The sequence below is a fragment of the Octopus sinensis genome, linkage group LG1 (assembly GCF_006345805.1).
Source record: "Octopus sinensis linkage group LG1, ASM634580v1, whole genome shotgun sequence".
NCBI classification, from domain to species: domain Eukaryota; kingdom Metazoa; phylum Mollusca; class Cephalopoda; order Octopoda; family Octopodidae; genus Octopus; species Octopus sinensis.
This window is the reverse complement of record NC_042997.1, coordinates 211,568,229-211,582,206: the sequence shown is the minus strand read 5'-3', so window position 1 is coordinate 211,582,206 and position 13,978 is coordinate 211,568,229. Positions and strand designations below refer to the sequence as shown.

Genomic DNA, 13,978 nt, shown 5'->3' with positions numbered 1-13,978 from the left:
CTGGTGCAGCCTTCTGGTTTGACAGTCCTCAGTGGAACCGTCCAACCCATGCCAGCATGGAAAGCAGACATTAAACAATGATGATGATGACGACGATCCACCCATCTCTGCTATTGATGCTCAAACACAGAGTAGGGTTTGCTGACCCCTGCTACTTTGTTGAACACTCGACCGAATCAGATTTTATATTTTGGAGATTTCCACACTCCGACAGGAGGTTGAGTTCCACTCAGTTACATTGATGTTATTGGAAAAGACACAGAACAAGAAACACAGTGAAAGGGGGCGAGGAGGCAGACAGAGATTATTGGTGTGGCATTATTTAAATGTGTCATGATTGTGGCAGCTTGGAAGAGGAGGAGGAAAAGAGTGAAAGGAAGACAGACATCACTGACTTCAAATCTGCTGAATCAGAACTGACTCGGGGTTAAATAAGAACAATAAAATCAGCAGCCAAACTGCAAAGAAGTCCTTCAGTGTTACCAATTCTTGTAGAGTTGGTTTTGGATACAACAACAACAACAACAAGCAAAACATTCTTAGCTTCAAATGTTACAATGGAATATTTCAGATGCAAGAATTTGGTGATGGGAAATGGTATAATGAAAGGATAAAGCACAACAAAATATAATGAACAGCATTAAAGGTAGCATGAAGAAAGGTACCCAGGACATGCTGTGAAGTGGTTGGCACTAGGAATGGCATCCAGCCATAGAACCATGCCAAAGCAGACACTGGGGTTCAATAAACCCTGTGGCTCATTGAGCCAGTCAAAATGTTGCACCCTTACAAAATGGAACAAGGGCTGTAAATGAGGATCATTTCTATTTCTTTTCTTTATTGTGGAATATCACTTTGGTAAATTCCAAGAAAATCAACATGAAACAACTAACAACAAAAACATCAACCAACCGTTACTATTTCTGTGTCTTCAGGATAAACCACAAAGTTTACAACTTTGATCTGGCTTGAATTTTGAATTGAGTAGTTTTTCACGGCTTCATACATAATTCCAGGTAGTTGTTCAATGGGGTACTTCAATTTTCCACCTCCTAATGTAGGAAATGCAAGGCTTTTTGCACCCAATTTCTCAGCTTTTTCCAGACAATTGGTTATTATTTGAGTCAAGTTTGCCAGAATCTAAAAAAAAAATAATTGTTTAGAAATTGATAATGAACATTTTATTACAGGAAGGAATCGTTAAGTTGTAAATTAATATATTCTTTGATTAACAGATTCCACACAGATTTGTTGTTCTAAACAAAATGTTTTACACATTTGAATAACATTAATCAACTTCTCTAGTGATTATTGGATTCCAGATCATGTGGTCATTGGATTAACACAGATCATGTGACAGAAGGATCAACACAGATCATGTGATAGCAGGAAGTCTGGTCTGAGTGAAGATATGGATGCCATGAATAGAAAGAGAAATGTTCCAAGATTTGGTGGTTGCACAGTGTAATTCAGGTGGATTTTGTAATTAAAAAAAAAAAAACCAGTAATATGGAAGAGGGGATATTAATTATTATTTACAAGAGGGAATCTGGGTGAGAACATACTGCAAGAAGCAACAAAACCACCCACAAGGCAGGGTGCCACAGGCACAAAAGACTCTACACTGCACACAAGAGACTATGGTTGAGTCGAAATGTTCAGGGAATATCTACAATAGAGTCTACATCAATTTCAAACAACCAGAATCCATGCTTTGGAAACTGTACAGAATACCACAACACCAGACTGTCACACTGTAGCCCAAACTGTACATCACTGGACATCAAAGTACATGCTACTGTCTTGAAGCAGACAGAGGTGTTGTATGACTGGAAAAACAGATCTGTGGGTTGTGCAGAGTTTTATGGACAATTCCATTCATGCCACAGGGATGCTGGATCAATGATTACCTAGGGTTGTACAACAACTCTTTCAATAAAACAATATCATATGATTGATACTTACTGAATGAGAAAAATTTTCATCCCAGGGAGGTAATACCAGATGAAATACATTCTTACACTTGAGGTTGTATCCTTTAGTGACGGCTATTTCATATATTGAAATACCTTGAGGATATTTCCTGTTACATTCCCTTTGTATCTGTGGACCAGCAGCATTGAGAATTAATTTGGAAATAGCACCACTGTCAAGCTGGAGATGTTCGTTGGTGCTGTTAACGATGACATCAACCTAGAAAAGTAATTAATGGTAAACAGCTAAGGAACATTCCATGGAGAGAAGAGAGATACATTGTTGCAGTTGATATTGTTGTTAAGAAAGGCTCTACAGAATGGCTGTAGTAAGTTTGAGGTTGTTAAAGTTAGCAAAAGATATACTCAAGATATCAGATGTGAAGGAAATAAAATGTTTGAGTTTGATTGAGAAAATGTTTTAATTAACTGTAATGATTCCTCATTTGGAAATGAAATAACAATTAAATATAAATAAGTTACATGAATCTATTTACTCACAGATGCATTAGAAATTGAATCAATCGTTAGGTTTATTTTGATGCCAGCATTTTCTCTGGATGTCACATTAGTTCTGGGTGTCATAGGGGTTGCTTTCTGTCGCGGATCAGGAAGGGATGGGTTTGGTGAAGAGGTTGCTGAAAATAAACAAATATCTGTGTCTGTATATATATACATATATATATATATATATTATATTAAATTAGAGACACAACCACTATTAGGCAAATCAAACAATGAAAGACTTAAGCCAATACATATGATTAATTTATATTATTTAAATATGTAACAAATTATCAAAAAATATAATTAATATCCCACTACGATCGTTTCCTGCCTGCATTCTTCAAACTTTTGAGTCGCAGTCATTCATCATTCATTGTTTAAACCTCGCCAAGAAAAATATTTAAACCACCTGATGAATGACTGCGACTCAGAAATTTGAAGACTGCAGGCAGGAAACGATCGTAGTGGATATTAATTATATTTTTTAATAATTTGTTACATATTTAAATAATATAAATTAATCATATGTATTGGCTTAAGTCTTTCATTGTTTGATTTGCCTAATAGTGGTTTTGTCTCTAATTAATATAATATAATATTTTACTATAAAATTGGATTCAATCATAAATCTGAATTTTCCCTGTAAGTTTGGATTTATTCCCTAATATTTATTATATAATATATATTATATATATTATATATATATATATATTATATATATATATATATATATATAATATATATATATATATATAATACGCGCCTGTGTGTATATATATTAATATATATAAATATATAATATATATATATGTATATATATATATGTATATCATAATATATATATATATATATATATATATATATATATTATATAATAATATATATATATAATATATATTATATACCATATGCAATAAAGGGTGGAATATAATTAATTTAATAAAATTAATCAATTTCACCTAGTAGATTTGTCGGTATGGAAAAGACCATGTTTGGTAAGGGTTATAATAATTATAATTAAGGTTTAAATGCAACAAGTTGCTCAAAACCACATACCGAAAATATTAGAAATAGCAGCCAAAATTGGTCACTATTTCCTCTACTAGTAAAAAGTCTCCACAAACAAACAGAATTTGTAAGCTGTATATGGCAAAAAAAGGCAGAAAAAACGAAAACCCAGCCTATGGATTAATTATAGACGACTCGTTTCTGGATTAGAACCGAAGGTTCATTTCCTTGTCAATATAATATTTCCTATAAATCTAGAAATGCTAGGGGAAAAAACTTACCCATTACACCAATACGATCAGCGACATCGGACGGCCTAACGGAACTGCTAGCATTCCTACATCTATGCCGTAATGCGACTTCATATTTCCCTCCAAAATTTACCACGTAAGCTGCAAAAACATTACCAACGAAACGAAAAATTCGGAGATAACTTGTAAGGGAGCAAAAGTATTCAATATGCAATAAAGGGTGGAATATAATTAATTTAATAAAATTAATCAATTTCACCTACACACAAATATATATACATATATACACATATCTCTTCTTACATATAGACCATTATCCTCATTACCCCATCATGGTTTAATGTCCATATTCCATCCTGGTCCAAGGTGAACAAAATGATACAAAAACACCAATCTGTCATAGCAAAAGTGAGGTCCTGAATGCATTGTGGTTATTCATGCCCATGCTGGGCCCTACACCCACATCTGTCCCTGTGAAGCATCCCCTTCACCACATCTCATCTTCCTAACACCCATCCCTCCATTACTCTTCTAACTACGGTCCTACTTTGCTGCTGTAACCATTTGAGAGCAGAATCTGCACATATTCATCACCACCACCACCACCCTTTCGTTAATACTAGTCGCCTCACTTGCATCATCATCTGTCCACACACCCTTCCATCGATCATCCCTTTTTCTGCTTTCACTAATCTCCCCCTCCCCACCTCTTAGCTACACCTTACTCTGCCAGGCTTCATGTTTAACACTTCTCCTATCTGCATACCAGGCTGGTGTCCAGCGCAGGATAGCTCTTTTAAACTCTTGAGGGTTGAAGGGGTCCATTTGAGTCTGTTTTTAAAAGATCCCACTAGAGATGGTGTCTTGATAAAAACACTGGGGGTTGTGACACCTTATCAACACTTTCTTCTGCATGAGTAATGGATAAAAGAATACAAACAACAGCATAAACGAGGACAAAACTACATGTGAGAGACTGTCACCCAGCAGGTGCCCCGTGGCTAAGCAGCACAGGCCCAGTCTTCATTATACAGCAGCTAGAACAAAATGGACTCAGGCATTGAATACAGCTGTCAGGGTGTTATTTTTTTTAGTTAACCTGTTCATGATGGAGGGAAGCCCCGTAAGAAGATATAGAAAGCGGATGCATGACTTGAGGATGGAGAAGCAGGGCTCTGATATCAACTGAGGAAACAACAAAAACCTTAAACTGGAAACATCCAGGCTGGAATAGGGTCCAGTTTTGTCAGCTGAGTGGACTGGAGCAACGTGAAATGAAGGGTTTTGCTCAAGAATACAATGCATCACCTGGCCCTTAATGAGGGGTTATGTCAATCTTTATAAAATATAAGAATAATAACCCTTTCTACTAAAGGCACAAAGCCTGAAATTTTGGGGGAGAGTATTTCATTGACCCCAGTGTTTCACTGGTACTTAATTTATTGACCCTGAAAGGATAAAGGACAAAGCTGACCTTGGCAGAATTTGAACTCAGAATGTAGCAATTGGTAAAATACCACTAAGCATTTCATCCAGTGTGCTAACGATTCTGCCAGATCACCACCTTACTACTACTACTACTACTACTACTACTACTACTAATAATAATAATAATAATAATAATAATAATAATAATAATAATAGTTTCAAATTTTGCAGCAATGTTGGGGAAGGGGTGAGTCGATTACATCAGCCCCAGCGTTCACCTGGTACTAAATTTATTGACCCTTAAAAGATGAAAGGCAAAATCGACCTCGGTTGAATTTGAACTCAGAATGTAGCAGCAGATGAAATACCAGCTTGCCACATTAATAATAATAATAATAATGATAATGATAATGATAATAATAATAATAATAATAATAATAATAATAATAAAAGGGGCTGATTGCTACCTAACTCAGATTCCAGGAAACCCAAAAATGGCCGAAATTCAAAAGATAGTGCTCATGGGAACTGCTCATATCCTACGCAAAATACTTTCTATGTAATCTCAAGGTTTAAAACAAATATATTTTTTTTTTTAGACATCCACTAGTACAACACAAAAAACAACCAAATATATGGCACACTAGGCATAACAACAATGTGAACTTCCAACCTGTTGTCTCTTGAGGTCTCTGGGTGAGACTTGGAGCCAACTTGTACAAATATAAAGAAAAAGTCAAACATATAATAATAATAATAATAATAATAATAATAATAATAATAAGCAGCATGTCATAAAAGAGTTAGACCCAGTGGAGAACTACAAGTACCTAGGGGTAATTGAAGGGGACGGAATACGGCATTCAGTGATGAAGGAAAGGATCAGGAGAGAATGTTATCGCAGAATAAGAGCAATACTCAAGACAGAACTGAATGCGAGAAGCAGGATCGAAGCGATCAATGCTTTAGCCATACCAGTCGTGACTTACAGTTTCAATATCGTTAACTGGTCAATTACTGAGATATGTAATCTTGACAGAAAAATACGAAAACTGTTGACAGTGCATAGAATGCACCACCCTAAGGCAGATATAGAGCGACTTTATCTGCCAAGAAAAGAGGGAGGCCGTGGACTTTTACAACTGGCAATAACAATGAAGATTGCTACAATTGGCCTAGACACCTACCTGAAAAACTCTGGGGACTGGATGTTAAAACTTGTCTCAAAACAGGAAAACAAGAAAGCATCATACTCAGTAACAAACCGGCAAAGGAATATCTAAGTGAATTCCGAATACAACAAATTTTGGAATTAGACACACAAGAACAAAGCACAGAAAAAGCTAAATGCATGAAAACACGTGCTAAAACTGCTGCCTTAGATATTCTTACGGATAATGGCAAGAAAACTTCTCTATGGCAAAATACCCAAAGAGAGTGAATGATGCAGATGTTGACAAAGCCCTGACCCATCAATGGCTAATGGCCTGTGGCTTAAAATCTGAAACAGAAGGGTTTATCATAGCAGCTCAAGATCAATGCCTACCTACAAGGAACTACCTGGCCAACATATTAAAGGACGGCAGTAGCCCAAAATGTCGTGTATGTCAACAACAAAATGAAACCATTGATTATGTTGTCTCCAAGTGCAGTCTTCTAGCGCCTACAGAGTATCTCAACAGGCATGATAGAACTGCACAATATATTCACTGGGTAATTTTCAAAAACCTGGATTTGCCCCATGAAAAAAACTGGTGGGACACAAACCATCTCCAGAGCTTGAAAATGACCACATCTCACTCCTCTGGAACTTTACTGTTCAAACTAACAGAAAGCTAGATGCAAATAGGCCGGATATTATATTGAAAGACTTCAGACAAAGAACATGCCTCCTCATTGATATGACTGTACCAATTGATATAAACGTATCTGTCAAGACCTACCTAACCAAAACTGAGCAAATATAAAGATCTTGAAATAGAAATCAGCAAAATGTGGAACCTGAAGACTAAAACAATACCTGTTGTCATATAGTGCCCTGGGAATGATAGGAAAAGGGGCTGATTGCTACCTAACTCAGATACCAGAAAACCCCAAAATGGCAGAAATTCAAAAGATAGTGCTCATGGGAACTGCCCATACCCTACATAAATGAATCTATGTAACCCTCAAAACATTTTAACCGGCAAAAAGTCCAAATATTTTTAAATGTATATCTTAACAAACACCTTTTCCTGCCATCTTCATGTCAGACTATCATCTTATAATGAAATTACTTTTGAAGCCATCTTTTATTTACTTATGTTTTTTCAGGAGCTGGAGGGGAGGTGGAGGAGCAATGAAGAGAAAAGTGGAGAAAGAAGAAGAAAGAAGAGAGAGAGAAGGAAAACGATAAAGAAAGAAAAGAAACGAAAGAAAGAAACATGTAAACAGAAACCATGTGTCAGGTTACGGCCTTTTAACGCCGCACCCAAGAAATCAAAATGAAAGCAATAAATTAAGAGAGAAAATGAATCTCAGTAAAAAAAAAGATGATGATGTAAGTGTAAATAGATTTCCGTGATCAACAAACATTACAGAGTAACCTTTTACTAAAGCGGCTTCAATTAATAGAAACCTGTTGGGAAATCTTGATAAATAATTCCCACGTTTTCACTAAAAACCACACAGCATTTATCATGTATACAGGTATTGTATATGTCTCTTTGTGGAGGCACAACGGCCCAGTGGTTAGGGCAGTGGACTCGCGGTCGTAGGATCGCGGTTTTGATCCCCAGACCCGGTGCTGTGAGTGTTTATTGAGCGAAAACACATAAAGCTCCACGAGGCCCCGGCAGTGGGTGGTGGCGAACCCTGCTGTACCCTTTCACCGCAACTTTCTCTCAGTCCTTCTTCCTGTTGTACCTGTATTTCAAAGGGCCAGCCTCGACACACTCTGTGTCACGCTGAATCTCCCTGAGAGATCCACGTGTCTGTAGAGTACCCAGCCACTTGCACGTTAATTTCACGAGCAGGCTGTTCCGTTGATCGGATCAACTGGAACCCTCATCGTCGCAACCGACGGAGTGCCACGATGTGTGTGTGTGTGTGTGTATGAAATGAATACTATATCTGTATGTATGTACGGAGATTCAAACCAAATCCAAACGAGTTGCTTCTCACTACAACTCCTGTTTCAAACCTAGACCAGATTTGCTATATATTTCATTCTACTGGGGCAGTCATTTGCCACAAAGCTCCATCGTCTCAAATATTCTTTCTTCTTGAGGCACAAGGCCCAAATTTTGGGAAGGAGGCCAGTCGATTAGATCAAGCCACGGATACAACTGGTACTTATTTTATAGACTCCAGAAGGATGAAAGGCAAAGTCGACTTTGGCAGAATTTGAACTCAGAAAGTAAAGACAGACGAAATAACGCCAATATTTCGCTCGGCGTGCTAACGTTTCTGATGTGTGTAGTATCCCTGTTAATGAAGCAATTGTCCTTCTTGGATTGTGCCTTATATGAGGAGATTTGGCTGCCATTTCTAGCTTGACGTACGTTAAAAACTTGCAACATAATCTTACGGAACCCGGGTAAAAAAAAGTCACAGGAAAACTATGGGGGTTTTGTCCGCTGGAGGAGGGATTGTCCGAGGAGGCTTTTGTCCTGGTGGGGTGGGGACAAATTATTTGTGACTTTATTACAGGTCTTCATTTCATGACCAAGAAAACATGGCATAACCTAGACAGGTGCCCCTCCATCGATTTTGTTGTTCGTAACTTTCAGAAAAGTTGATGTTCTTGAATGAAATTTACTAAAATAGCTTTAAGAGGCTGTAGGTTTTCCGATGATGGGGGAAATATCGATGGCTTTGCAGACATACGTAATGACACACATCACATATACCTACAAACTGGAAATACGCACACCACACATGCACACACACCAACACACACACATACATTCTTAAAATTGAGAGGAAACAATCCATGTAGTTATAATGTAAGGAAAAGTATTGAATCGATTTTGTAAAGTTTTTGTAAAGCAATGGAGAGACGGGATTAAAGAAATTAAATTAGGAAGATGTAAAACGAAAAAAACTTACCTCGTCACAAATCTGAGCAAAAGTGAAACTTGAAACTTTATTTGATCGTTTTTAAGGTGTTCATTGGTTTAACAACAACTTTGTATGACATCAGTGTTTTTCCGAGAAAAACACTTCTCCTCTGCCCTCTTTTAACACAATTTACCTTGAAATATATTTTATTATTATTTACAACAGACGACATGAAAAATATGTTTCTTTATTAGCCACACAGGGCTGAACACAGACGGGAAAATTACAAAGTAGAGCTTTTCTTTTTTGGGGAGAGAAAAAAAACCATCAATAGCGATCGTGTATCACAGAAATGTCATGATGTAACGTGTAAGGGGGAAGCATAATAGGTTTATCCGTGGAAGAAAAGCCTACGGAAAAGACCACGGTAACTTCGGTCAATAATGTCCCATGTTAACACATTTATTTGCAAGTAGGTCACATGTTAACACATTTGTTTGCAAGTAGGTAACCCTCTGTTTTATAAATTTTTTTCCGGGTACATAGGATTATGGTCAAGGTAGCTTCGTCATTCATATGTGCTCCTTGCTGCTACGTTCACCCATCTTTTTTTTGAAACATTCGCTAGACAAAACTTGCCTCCTACTCTCACTTTCCTTTTCAAGTGATACTTGAAGAAGTTTGATGAGAAGATTGACCAGAGAGGAAGTATTTGTCTCTAATCCTTTCATGCTCCCACCAGATACATTCTTTTGCCATAGCCACAAGTATGATGAAAATAGCTCTTCCTCCCCGTTTGAAGGAAGGAGCGTGACAATATTGACGATAGACTCGGCTGATAAACCGACTCATCCCCCACGTAACAGTAGTCGTTCGACATAAGCCCACAGGTCGGCTCCGTTTTTCTCGAGCCTTGTCTATAGAGCTTATCCTAAAACAGGTACCGCCTTCTCGGTAGCACTACCAGGCCAGGGATCTCTGGAACGTTGTCCATAGGTCCTGGCCCGAAAGTCGGTCCTGAACAGACGGGTCAGGGTATTCCGCATCAACGCCCAGGTTCACCCCGAGCTCATCATCCCTCCCCTCCACTAATCCCCCTAAAGAATGCTTTGGGTTTGTCATGAAGTTGCTGAAGGTCCAACGCCAGGCCGGCATAGTTGCTTGAGGGCAACGCGACACCGGCCCTTCCTCGGCCTCTTTTGATCCATGCTGCAGTGCGGGTCATGAGAGACAAGTTTGCAGGAAAGCTTGCCTCACAAACGAATTCTCTCGAGCCTTGTCTATAGAGCTTATCCTAAACAGGTACCGCTTCTCGGTAGCACTACCAGGCCAGGGATCTCTGGAAGTTGTCCATAGGTCCTGGCCCGAAAGTCGTCCTGAACAGACGGGTCAGGTATTCCTCATCAACGCCCAGGTTCACCCCGAGCTCATCATACCTCCCCTCCACTAATCCCCTAAAGAATGCTTTGGGTTTGTTGAAGTTGCTGAAGGTCAACCCAGGCCGGCATAGTTGCTTGAGGGCAACGCGACACTCGGCCTTCCTCGGCCTCTTTTTGATCCATGACTGCAGTGCGGTCATGGAGACAAGTTGCAGGAAAGCGTGCCTCACAAACGGCGACCATCGTCTACATAGAGCTGGAGATGTCGCAGTCTCAGCGCGTTTCTGCGCATCATCAACCACATCATGCCCAGTCCTCCTTTTAACGGGTGTTGACAGCAAATGGATTACTTGACCATCGGGACACATTCTTTCCACAAGAAGCGGAAGAGAATGCATTCTAGTTTGGTGATGGAAGGGTCAGGACAAGGTACAACGGTCAGGCAGTAGTAGATGATGGACGCGATGTACATGTTCGCCACCTCCACCTGACCTTTTAGGGACAGTTTCCTCTCGGCCTATTGCCAAGTGAGCTTGACCACCTTACTCGTTATCTCATTCCAGTTCTTCTCCATTTAGAGGTCCGGACCAAACCAGACGCCGAGCAACTCAACCGGACCATCGGTCCAGTGTCCCACAAATGGAGGCGCTGGTGGACGGCATGGGCTTGCTCTCCAGGTGCGAGCCACAAGCCCACTGACTTTTTCCAGTTGATTTTCGCTCCTGTCACCGCTTTGTAGTCTTTCTGTGTCTCGCCAACCTGCTCGATGTGCTCGTGGCTAGACACTATGATGGTGACGTTGTCCACGTATGCGGACATGCTCGTCCCGCATCCCAATTCTCGTGGGATGTCCCTCAGAGTCACCAGCTTCCGCAGTAATGGCTCGATAGTCAATACGTATAGAAGCGACGAGAGGGGGCATCCCTGACAGACCGAACGTGCAATGTTGAAAGGTCTTGATAGATGTCCATTTATGCGAATTACCGAGCAGATACCTCTGTACAAAGCGGCTATCCAGCCGCGGAAGTCAGGACCGAAACCAGCCACTCTGAGGACAGGCTCCAAGTATCGATAGTCTACCCTATCAAAAGCTTTCGATTGATCCAATTGATCAGGGCCCCACCCATGTCAGGTTCCTTAACTATCCTGTCAATGACGTAGCGTATCAGATGGAGGTTGTCATGGAGGCTCCAGCCCAGCACAGCGCACGTTTGTGCCTTGTCGACCAGTTTCTCGATGCCAAGCGCCAACCTCTTGGCTAACACCTTGGCCAAAATTTTCAAGTCTGCATTAAGCAGAGTGATGGGCCTAAAGTTATCTATTATATCCCCCTTGTTTAGATCTTTCTTCTGCAGTGTTACGGCTCCTTGGCTCACAAAACCAGGGATGCTCCCGTTTTGCTGTCAATTGCAGTACACCACTGCCAAAATGTCTCCAAACAAGTCTGGCATACAACTGTAAAGCTCGTAGGGTAGTTTTCAAAAGAAGAAAACCCGAAACAGTTTTTATAGGAAACTAGCAATATAACCCGGGATTAAGTTACGATTATTAAGCTAATCAAGTTCTTTATTTCAAACCAAACTAAGTAATATCGACGTCAAATTTGGGCAAAATCCGTTGAAATTGGTTATATTATATATATCTATAATATAATATAATATATATATATAATATAATATAATATAATATAATAAATATATATGGGCAACAGACACGAACACACATGTATGTACGACACACTATTGCATGTTTTGTGCATGCATACATGTTCATAAACAGAATGAATGGAAAAAATGTTGTTAAATTGGTAGATTAACACTCTCACGATTTTCACTAAGAAAAATAATCGTTTTTTTTTTTTTGCGTGGAATCAACTACTAATATACTACAAAACCCTTTTTGTGGTCCGTGAATCTGAGTGGGTGTGGTGGAAGCCCCGAAAATTGTACCCATTTATATTGAGCAATTCACTGACAAATTGCTACTCACCTCTTTGTTTCTTTGTTGTTAAATAAATGGATTGTCAACAAAACACTTTTTTACTCGGCGTAAAATAAAAACAAAACTCTTTCGCACCCAAAGTAATGTGAGTGAGAGAGAGGGATGATTTTAAATAAATAAATGATTTTAAATAAATATATTGTAATTGTTGTGTGAGAAAGTATGATTATAAAATATAGTGTCTTTCAAAAACATCCTGAATTTGAACACTATATCTCGTGTTTAAGAAAAGACAAAACATTTATATTTTATGAACGTCATCACTAACTCTCTCTCTCTCTCCTCTCTCACTTTGTCTTCCCCTTGAAACTCTCTGCCTCTCTTCTCCACTTTTCTTTATCTTGTTTTTTTTTTTGTTAGACGCCGTCAAAAGATATGGCTGAAAATAGATTTTTAACCGCTAAATGTTATGGCTGAAAATAGATTTTTTACCGCTATCCGCGCGGTGCCACGGGAAAAAAATAAGTTGACAAAACCCAGATAGGATGTTGACGAATGTCCTCCTAAAATTTGAGCGACATGCGTGCTAATTTGTGTGATGTGCATAAACTACAATCACGTACACACACACACATCTTGCCGTATATATATACATATAATATAAATATATATGTATTCCAACCACAAGGTTCTGGGTTCAGTACTATTGCGTGACACCTTGGGCAAGTGTCTTCTGCTATAGACTCGGGCCGACCAAAGACTTGTGAGTATATCTGGTTGACGTAAACCGTAAGAAGCCCGTCTTATATATGTATATATATAATTATAGTATATTCTGTTAAGAACATAGTAGAATACAGTATAAAGCTCGCTCTCGTCCCATTTCACATTTAAACTGTGCTTTCCAGTAGTAGTATTAGTATTATATGTTTTCTAGGTTTGCATTTGGGCATCTCTCGTGTGTGAATACATAATTGAAAAAATTGGCGTCAACAAGAAGGGTACGGTTGGACATTTATTTTTTAATCACTACAATTGTTTGCACGCAACGTAGTTCTCTCCAGATGTACAGGTACTTGATTAAGAAACTATTTCCCTGCATTATAGGTCTAGTTGTGTTTCCTCAGGTGATATGTAAATATTGTCTCTGTAAATTAAAAATCGCTCGCTTCTATTTCGAAAATTTTCGTAGTAGTCACAAAGCCTATTTACGTATTCAAAGTGCTTTGATACGTAATTGTAGTGGGTATGGTGATTCTCGTACCCTTAAAGTGGTTGCCGTTTCAAAGAGATTGATATTTTATTTCTTTATACTGTTGATTTGTTCTTCATGGTTGGTTACACATATGATTCTCCTTAGCTGGCTTTAAGATTCAACACACGGAACACATACACGCATATATGCGCGCGGCCGGCACACACACACATATATATACATTCACATACATAC

General features: G+C 38.8%; 1 protein-coding gene across 1 annotated transcript; it reads right to left on the bottom strand.

Moving 5' to 3' along the window:
* Positions 1-903: 903 nt before the first annotated feature.
* LOC115232567 (protein mono-ADP-ribosyltransferase PARP14-like) lies at positions 904-4,564 on the bottom strand. Its single transcript, XM_029802532.1, has 5 exons — positions 4,465-4,564; positions 3,770-3,880; positions 2,475-2,611; positions 1,966-2,193; positions 904-1,140 (listed from the first exon to the last, which is right to left on the bottom strand). The coding sequence occupies exons 1-5, from the start codon at positions 4,562-4,564 to the stop codon at positions 904-906; spliced, it is 813 nt and encodes a 270-aa protein (XP_029658392.1).
* Positions 4,565-13,978: the final 9,414 nt, after the last annotated feature.